This window comes from Ammospiza caudacuta, chromosome 17 (genome assembly GCF_027887145.1).
Source record: "Ammospiza caudacuta isolate bAmmCau1 chromosome 17, bAmmCau1.pri, whole genome shotgun sequence".
Classification (NCBI taxonomy): domain Eukaryota; kingdom Metazoa; phylum Chordata; class Aves; order Passeriformes; family Passerellidae; genus Ammospiza; species Ammospiza caudacuta.
This window is the reverse complement of record NC_080609.1, coordinates 2,846,723-2,856,192: the sequence shown is the minus strand read 5'-3', so window position 1 is coordinate 2,856,192 and position 9,470 is coordinate 2,846,723. Positions and strand designations below refer to the sequence as shown.

The following is a 9,470-nucleotide window of genomic DNA, read 5'->3' as shown; positions in this document are numbered from 1 at the left end:
TGGGAGACACGGGGCAGTGGGGGTGTGACAGGGGATGGGGGGACACGGGGCAGTGGGGGTGTGACCGGGGATGGGGGACACGGGGTAATAATGGGGGTGTGACAGGGTATGAGGGACACGGGGCAGTGGGGGTGTGACAGGGGATGGGAGACACGGGGCAGTGGGGGTGTGACCGGGGATGGGGGACACGGGGCAGTGGGGGTGTGACAGGGTATGAGGGACACGGGGCAGTGGGGGTGTGACAGGGGATGGGAGACACAGGGCAATGGGGGTGTGGCCGGGGATGGGGGGATGTGGGGCGTCATTGGGGTGTGGGAACACGGCGTCACTGGGGATGGGGGTTTGGAGCATGGCAGTGTCACCGCGGATGGAGCAGCTCCGGCGGGGCTCGGAGCACAGCGGTAACGGGAGGGGGGTGGGCACCGGGGATGGGGGACATCCGGAGCACAGGGGTACCGGGGCTGAAGGGCTTGTAGGTTTGGAGCGTGGCGGTAACAGGGATGTCACTCGGGCTGGGTTGGTTGGATTCGGGCTCAGGGTCCTCAGGGCACTGTCACCGGGCAGGGGGTACTGGGGGGGGGCACAGGGGCGTTGCTGGATCGGGGGGGCTTCATCGTCACTGGGCATGGGGACTCTGGGCACGGAGGTAACGGGGTGCCACCAGGGCTGGGGAGGCTTGGAACGTGCAGATACTAGTTTGTCACCGGGGGCGGGGAGAATGGGGAGCATGGGATTCCACAAGCAGGTCTGTAACAGTGCTGGGGGCACAGGGACAGCACCGGGGTGGCAGGGTCAGGACGGTGGAGGTGCTGGATATCATTGGGGCTGGAGGAGCTCAGGGCTTGGAGGTTCCTGGGGCGTTCCTGGGGCTGGAGGAGAGGAGTAAAGGGATTTTCAGCAGGACTCTGGGGCTTGGGGGTGTCACCAGGGCTGGGGGGAATTCGGGTAAAGAGATGATGGAGATGTCACCAGGACTGCATCATGAGACTGAAGCAAGCTGGGGAGACTCAGGACATGCAGACAGTGGGGTGCTAATGGGGCAGGGAACCTGAGGGCATACAGGGGGCAGTGGGGCATGGGGTTCCATCCCCCGATGATCCCGGTGCTGGCAGCCTGGCAGCGTCCCTACCTGAACATCTTCAAGCACTTCCGTGTGGAGGAGTGGAAGCGCTCTGCCAAGGAGGGGGACGTGGCCGCCCTCACGGTAACGGGGCCACCATGGGGCAGGGGGTACTGCCAGGGGTGGGCAGTGCTGACCCACCCCTGTCCTTCCCTGGCTTCCAAAGGACACGAGGGTGAAGGGAACAATCTACCGGATCCGAGGCTCCAACCCAGCCAGCAGCTACCTGCAGCTGCCCCGGGCAGGGACGCAGTCCCTGGGGCTCACAGGGCGCTACCTCTACCTGCTCTTCAGGCCTCTGCCCCGCAAGCACTTCCTCGTGCACCTGGATGTCACCACCGAGGTCCGTGACACGGGGTGGCCTCTTACACTGCCTTCATTGATTGAAGCACTGGGGATGGCGCTGGTGGGCTCGGGGGCTGCAGGATGTGGCTGTTCTTTGCTGCTGGTGGGTCACTCTCGGCTGGAGGTGGTTTCCATCCTGGTGGCATCTCTGCCAGGGCCAGGGGACTTGGAGGGGACAGGAGACAGGGCCACATGCCTCCTCCTCTGCAGCACTTCCCTGCCGAAGCCACCAGGGTGACTAAAGCGCCGTGTGTGTCTCTACCCAGGAAAACCAGGTGGTTCGCATCTCCTTCTCCAACCTCTTCAAGGAATTCAAATCCTCGGCCACCTGGCTGCAGTTCCCCTTCGTCTGCGGGGCAGCCAGCAAGGGCACGGCCCGGCGGGGTGAGGAGCTGGGGCTGGGCTGGCACACCACCACCAGAACTAATTGTTAGAGAGTCAATTGAGCTCTCAAGATGGCTCGATGTGTTTGAAGAGAAACTGTGGCTACCTTATCCCTGGGATGGCCCAAGGCCAGGTTGGATGGGGGGTGGAGCAGTCTGGGCTGGTGGAAAGTGGCCCTGCCCGTGGCAGGGGATGGAATGAGATGGGTTTAAAGGTTGTCCCTCCCAACACAAACCATTCCAGGATTTTATGGTAACAGTGGTGGGCCTGAGCAGGAGCCCCTCTGCAGCCAGGCCAGAGCTGTAGCTCCTGCTTGCGCTGTCCCCCATCCCTGCTCTCCCACACAGTGGGGTGCAGTGTCAGGCCAGGCGTGAGCCCATGGAGGTGGTGGGATCTCTGTCTGTCCTTCCCCATCCCTGAGCCTACAAGACATGTTTTCCCACTTGGCACAGGCCTGGTGGGAATCTTGCCTGGTAAATACTTCATGCTGAGCCCTGTGACCCCTGTGTCTCCTGTCCAGCAAGGTCCCTGTCTGCAGCCTGTTTCCCACCATCCCTCCTGTCCCCAGGTGTGCCCGGAGCAGCACCGGGTGACGCGCGCTGGACGTGCCTGGTGCTGGACCTGCCCTCCATCCTGGCCCTGTACCTGGCCCGCAGCTACAGCCACCTCAGGGGGGTCAAGCTCTGCTGCAACCTGCTCGTGAAGAACCTCTGCACCAGCGACCTGCTCTTCGAGCCAGGTGAGGAGCCCAGAGCCTGGGCTGAACTCTGCTGCCTCCTGAGACTGCAGCCCAGCCTGGGGGGAGACCATGGGGGCTCAGAGCTGAGTTTGCATCCCTGGCAGAACCCTGGTGCTCTATGATGTGAACAGAAAGGGGAAAATACTTGGTACAATGTTAATTTTGGGACACCTCCAAGCCCCATCCAGCCTGACCTTGGGCACTGCCAGGGATGCAGGGGCAGCCACAGCTGCTCTGGGCACCCTGTGCCAGGGCCTGCCCACCCTCACAGGGAACAATTCCCAATTCCCAATATCCCATCCATCCCTGTCCTCTGGCAGTGGGAGCCATTCCCTGGGTCCTGTCCCTCCATCCCTTGTCCAAAGTCCCTCCCCTCCTCTCTCGGAGCCCCCTTTAGGCACTGGAAGGAAATCTGAAATGGAATACAGTCTCCCAACCTCTGGAGGAAAGTATCCTCTCATTTTCCAGCTGTAAAAGTGAATGAAAAGAGCAAAGTTAAATATCTTTCTAAGGTTAGAAATTTTTTCAGGGGTGAAAATGAAAGGTATCATCAAACTTCACTTCTGCAAGACTTGTGCTTTTATCTGTTTGAAGAGCCTGTGCTTTTTTTTGTGTCAAAAATCTTCCAACCTGCTTTTTTTATCCACCTGCTCAGTGTGGCAGAGGTACTTTGGTCAAATTCTTTGTTTTCTCTCTTTCCTTTTTTGTGCTGGAATTCTATCTGAACTGCCTGGCCTGCTGGGAAGCATCAGTGAGGAAGAAGTTTTAGGGGCTGCTTTGAAATTCCTGAAACTTACTGCATCTTTCCTGAAACCTTTTCTGTTTCACTTTCCTAAATTTAAAAATTTGTGGAGGAAATAAGAAAATGGGCAATGAGCTTTAAGAGAAATCATATGAAACTGCTGAATCAGTGAACAGAAATGACAAGCTGCGTCAAGCGAGATGTAAGTTAGAGTTAAGAAGGAAATATTTCACAGAAAGAGTGGTCAGATACTGGAATCATTTACCCAGTGAGGTGGTGGAGTCATCATCCCTTGAAGAATTCAAAAAAAGACTGGATGTGGCACTTGCTGCCATGATCTAGTTGAACAGTTAGAACATCGGCTGGACTTGATGATCTTATAGGTCTCTTCCAGTCTTGAGCTTCTGTGATTCTGTGATTCTGTGACATGATTCTTGAGCCTGGGGGTTTATAACTGAAACCCAAAGGTTTGTGCTCTGGGTTCTTCTTTGGAAGTTCAGAGTTGCAGGAATACACCTGTGAAATGTGGGTTTGTTGCAAACCTCAGGCTTGTGCTCTGTGTTGCTCTGGTGGGAAGGGGTGTGTGCCTGTATCCCTCAGGGATTCCAGGCAGCTCCCTGGGCTTGGGGAGCTCAGTGTGTGTATGTGTCCCTGTCCTGCCAGGTGTGACATTGGCCAGGGCCCGCCTGGGTGACCTGTCCTGCCGTGGGGTGGCTCCCATGCCCCGGGAATTGGCCTTCCCTGTGCCCAAGGGGCAGAAGTGGCACGACCTCTATGACTACATCAGGTATGGCTGTTCCCACCCCTCTGCAGCTCCCAGAGCTCCTCGTGCCCCTGGGAGGGGCAGGATGGGCAGTGCCACTTAAGGAATGACAGACCAGGTGAACCTGGGCTGGGTTTTGGTCCCCTCACCTCCAGCATTTTGGTGTTGGTAACAAAGACACCTTTAGTGCCATCTGCCTTTGGTACCCTGTGTTTGGAGGACCATGAGGAACAATGGAGGGATCTTATGACAGCAAAGAGGCCTCTGTGCCAGGCTGAGGTGCCCGGTGATACTGCTGGGTGCCAATGCAGTATCCCAGTGACACAGTGCCTTCCTCTGCTTCTGCTCAGGTTCCCATCTGAGGGGCCTGAGCTGCTGCACAACTCCATCCAGAAGAGTTTCCCACATCCTGTGGCAGGTGGGAATGCTGGGGATGGCAGCCAAGGCTGTGCCAGCCCAGCTGGGTGCCCTGGGTTTCCAAAAGAGCTCCACCTGCTCCTTGTGTTGCCCAGGTGACCAAGTCCTGCAGGAGCCTGGCCACCCACCGACCCAGCTGGTGACACGCTCCAGAGCAGCCTGTGACCTGCCCCCTGTCCAGCAGATGAGCAGTCCCAAAGCTGTAAGTGCACCATGGAGGAGGCTGCAGCTCCTTCCTTCCTGCTTCCCATGGAGCTTTTCCCTGTGTCTTAATTTAAGAGGTAGAAGCTGCTTGTTGTCATTGGCAGCTGCTGCAGGCACGGTCTGGTGACCACAGCCCTGCAGTGACTGCCTGGGGGTGCAGTGCAGCACAGACAGGAGATGTGCCAAGTACCTTGGGATCTCCAGACATCCATCTTCCCTCTGTCTGTGGAGGCAGCAGATCCGTGTGGCTTCAAGTTATAGATAAGACAGTGAGGTGTGGAGACCAAGGAATGTGAGCAGTGCCCTGAGGGAGCAGAGCAGGGTGTGGAGCTGGCATTGCTGGGACTGCAGGCAGCTGCCCTCAGCTTGGTTTCCCCTTCCCTATGACAGTGTCCACAGGGGTTTTCAGATGAGGGAAGAGATGAGGATCTGACTCCATGTTTCAGAAGGCTGATTTATTACTTTATGATATATATTACATTAAAACTATACTAAAAGAATAGAAGAAAAGGTTTCATCAGAAGGCTGGCTAAGAATAGAAATAACAAAGAATGATAACAAAGGTTTGTGGCTCAGCTCTCTGTCTGAGCCAGCTGACTGTGATTGGCCATTAATTGCAAACATCCAACATGGGCCAATCACAGATGCACCTGTTGCACTCCACAGCAGCAGATAATCATTGTTTACATTTTGTTCCTGAGGCCTCTCAGCTTCTTCAGGATGAAAAATCCTAAGGAAAGGATTTTTCATAAAAGTTGTCTGTGACACTTCCCCACTGGGGTGATGTGGGATCTGGGGTCCAGGCTGGCTCACCAGTGTGGTGGGGGATGTTGGGAAGCCATCCTCATGCTGTGGAGAGGGAGAACTGAGGAGCACGACCTCTCTTATTAGAGGGTGTCCAAAGGATGGCTGTGAGGGTGGGGAAAGGTCTAGAGGGGAAGGGTTAAGAGGTACAGCAGCCACTTGGTTTGATCAGATGGAGAAAAAGAGACTGAGGTCACACCTTGTCAGGGGCTGCAGCTCTGATCTCTGCTCCCTGTGACAGGGACAGGACCCAGGGAATGGCTGGAGCTGTGTCAGGGCAGGTTTTAATGGATATTAGATAAAGGTTCTTCCCCCAGAAGGTGGTTGGGCACTGAGCAGTCTCCCCAGGGCAGGGGTCCAAACGTGCCAGAGCCCCAGGAGCATTTGGACAAGGCTCTGGTTTGCTGTCTGGAGGAGATAAACCGTGCACAGACAGTGCTGGGGGTGTGAGGAGAGGGCTAGTTAACAATCTGGCCCAGCCAGGTACCCACAGGGCTGCTCTCCCTCCAGAATTTTTCCTCCTTGCCCCTGGGCAGGTGGAGGGCGCTGGGAGGAGAGCTGAGCTCTGTCTGAGGCTTTGCTCTTTCTCAGGTGCCACGTCGGTGTCCTGTGGTCACAAAAAGCATCCCTCAGGTTCACCTGGCAGTGCCAGGGCCTGGGGGAGCTGTGCCTGCTGCAGACCCCGTGCTGGAGGAGAAGCTGCACAGTGCAGGGGACACGAGACAGCCACTGCCACTCAGTGCTGGTGGCATCCATGTCTATGCTCATCAGAGGAGGGGACAGACAGCCCGAGCTGTCCCTGGCTCACAGGAGGTGTGTGAAGTTCTGGAGGGTCGCAAGGTGCCTTTGGGGTTTTCCTTTGGGGTATTTCCCTCTATTTCTACTGAAGGGAGAGAGGGAACACAATGTTCATGGGTTTCAGTTAAACTCACGGAGTCCCAAAGATGCAGAGGAGCAGTTCTTTCCACTAGCATCCTCCCTGCCTTGACAGAGGGGCCCTGTGCTCAAATGTGCTGACCTTAAGCCCAGGTTTGCCCAGGTGTGTACAGGAAGGCTCTGGCCCTTTTGCCATCCCACAGGTGAGCCCCAGCCTGCAGGACAGCCCTGGAGGTGTCCAAGGCCAGGTTGGACAGGGCTTGGAGCAACCTGGGCTGGTGGAAGGTGTCCCTGTCCATGGCCAGGGGGGTGGAGGTGGGTGGACTTAAAGGTGCCTTCCTGCCCAAACCAGTCTGGGATTGTCACAGTGCATCACTGGGGCTGGATGGGAGAGCTGCTCAACTCAGAAGCCCCAGCTCCTCCTGCTGCCAGCTCTGACTCTGCCACATTAAATGCTTTCAAGTTTTCCCCTCTGGCAGGAGAAACCCAAAGCTGCCTCTGTGCTCCAGAGAGCCAAGCACTGGGGCTGGGGTGCCCATGGAGGGTGGACCCCAGCCTGGCTCTGAGCGTGATGGTGCTCTCTGATTTTCTTTTCCAGGGGCTTGTGCCCGATCCCATCCTGAAGCTGAGAACAATTATTGGCTTTGGAGGCTGCAGCACCAAATGGGTCAGTGGCTTGGGTGAGCTGGGGAGTTGATCTGTCACTGTGTGGCCAGGATATGGATGTTTTGGAGGTGTGAAATGCAGCTGAGTGTGGCACTGCTTGATGTGGAAAATGATCCCAAAGTGGGTGAGCCTGAGTGTCTGTGACAACTGCTCTGCTGTTAGGATGGTGAATTAAAAATTATGGGGCCCATTAGACAGAATTATAGGATGGAAAAGCCCTCTAAGGATATCAATTCCAGCTGATTTTCTCAGGAATCCCCAGCCTTCCACTGACCCATGTCCTCAAGTGCCACATCCACATGTCTTTTAAATCCCTCCAGGGATGGTGTCTCCACCTCTGCCCTGGGCAGCTGTGCCAGTGCCTGACAGCCCTTTCTGTGAAGTTTTCCTAATATCCAATATAAACCTCCCCTGGCAAAACTTGAGGCCATTTCCTCCCTTTTACCCTGGGAGCAGAGCCTGACCCTCACCTGGCTGCCCCCTCCTGTCAGGGAGTTGTGGAGACCCAGAAGGTCCAGGCTGAGGCCCCTGGAGAACAAGTCTGAGCCTCTCATCAGACTTGTTCTCCAGACCCTTCACTAAATTCCACTTCTTTTTAACACATTAAAACTGGTGCTGCTTTGTTGGAGGCTGGAAAGGAAGGGGTGTGGTTTGGATTGTTTCTGTGGCACACTGGGCCTTGCCTGTGGTCTGTGTTGACATAAAGGAAGGGTTGCTTTGCTTCAGTCAGTTGAAGGCTCTGCCAGCAATGTCATTTTCCTTGGATCTGCTGTCCAGTAGTAGGGAAGGGACCTTAAAGCCCATCCCATTCCATCCCCTGCCATGGGCAGGGCCACCTGCCACGAGCCCAGGTTGTTCCACACCCTGTCCAACCCAGCCTTGGACACTGCCAGGGCTGGGGAAGAGCTGTGCCTGGGCTGTGGGGCGGTTCTGGAGCTGTGTCCTCATATATGGTCTCTTCCAGCTGGGTTTCATAAGTTTTTGGAGATTTATTTCACACCCAGGATAGCTCAGCTACCTGAGAAGGCATAAAATCAGCAGGATCGCTTCTGTGGTAGTGTTGGAAACAGAAAAGTTTTAAGAAAAGGCAAAATAACAAAACTTTACAGCGAAAAGCTGAGCCAGGTGCAAGAGGTTCTTGCCCCAGTAAATCACCTCACAAAAGGAATTAGTTCCTTTGTTGTCTTCTTTTTCTAGTAAATTGTTCAGGGGGGACTTTTTGGCTCCTGTCCAATTCGCTGTCCTTAAATTTGAGGTGAAGTCCCCCAGGTCCTATGAGGTGTCTTTACCTAATCGAGGAGAGAAACTTCTGGGTTTTTTTCCTTTTTAAGGAGACAGAGGATAGTTTTGTCACTCCCTCAAGGGGGCACATTCCCACAGTGTCCTGTGTGTCCATGCTGCAGGCCCTGTGGACGCGGGACAGCACGGCCGTGGTGTACCCCTGCCATGCCGTCATCGTGGCCCTGCTCCTCCAGACTGGCGAGCAGAGGTTCTTCCTTGGCCACACAGACAAGGTGAGTGAGACCCCCTGCCCCATCCCTGTCCTGTCCTCTGGGCTCTCTGTGCTCCCCTGTGGCCGTGTCCCCGCAGGTGGCAGCGCTGGCCTTCAGCGGCAGCGGCTCCGTGCTGGCCTCGGCGCAGGCCGGGCCCCGCGGCCTCGGCCGCCTCTGGGACTTCCCCACAGGAACCTGCCTGAGCCTCTTCAAAACCCACCTGCACGGCCTGGTGTCCCTCAGGTGGGTGCTCAGCAGTGCAGCACAGCAGCTGTTCCTGGGATGAATTGTAGGATTGATGGGGTAGCACGGTCGGGACAGATGGAGATGAGAGATCTCTGCAGCCAAGTCAGGAACTTGGGGTTTATTGCAAAGGGCCTGGGGGCAGGGCCCTGCTGGGAGCTGCCAAACACAGCTCAGAGCAGGCTGAGAGAAGAGAGGGGGAGAGAGGATGAGAGGATAAGAGAGTAAAAGGCAAGAGGTAAGAGTAAGAGCTAAGACAGCGAGGTTCCTGTTACAATACAATAAAATCTTCTTCTCTGTTGAATATTCTGATTCTCACTAACCAATCTAGTACAATATACAAATCCTATAGCATTTCCATACAGCCTATAAGAATCATTACATTACCATACTGTCTTACATTTTAAGCCCTATAAACTCCTCTTTGGGCCCCTTCTGCCAAGCTAGTGGGGTCTGCTCTGACCCTTGGGCCTGCCTGCAAGCAGAGGGTGTTCTTCCATCAAAAGGGGATTACCTTCAGCCAGCCACACCATTGTTTTCCAGTTGTTCAGTAACTGAGGTATCTCAAAGCTTGCTTTCATTTCAATCTCGCTTATAGTTTCCTTATTCTCAAAATCTTTTGCCAGACAATCATATTTATAAGGCTTTCCTGTTTCATCTTCCCCAGCAATAAA

General features: G+C 55.3%; 1 protein-coding gene across 1 annotated transcript in view; it reads left to right on the top strand.

The window, feature by feature from the left end:
- The first annotated feature begins 1,093 nt into the window (after positions 1-1,093).
- Positions 1,094-9,470, top strand: part of WDR90 (WD repeat domain 90) — a 36,609-nt gene continuing 28,232 nt past the window's right edge. The window contains exons 1-11 of the mRNA XM_058816106.1: positions 1,094-1,204; positions 1,287-1,463; positions 1,732-1,849; positions 2,418-2,588; positions 3,994-4,117; positions 4,444-4,511; positions 4,606-4,712; positions 6,110-6,331; positions 6,993-7,061; positions 8,464-8,574; positions 8,651-8,796. Of these exons, the coding sequence (XP_058672089.1) occupies positions 1,094-1,204; positions 1,287-1,463; positions 1,732-1,849; positions 2,418-2,588; positions 3,994-4,117; positions 4,444-4,511; positions 4,606-4,712; positions 6,110-6,331; positions 6,993-7,061; positions 8,464-8,574; positions 8,651-8,796 (1,424 nt within the window). The remainder of the gene's footprint in view (positions 1,205-1,286; positions 1,464-1,731; positions 1,850-2,417; positions 2,589-3,993; positions 4,118-4,443; positions 4,512-4,605; positions 4,713-6,109; positions 6,332-6,992; positions 7,062-8,463; positions 8,575-8,650; positions 8,797-9,470) is intronic.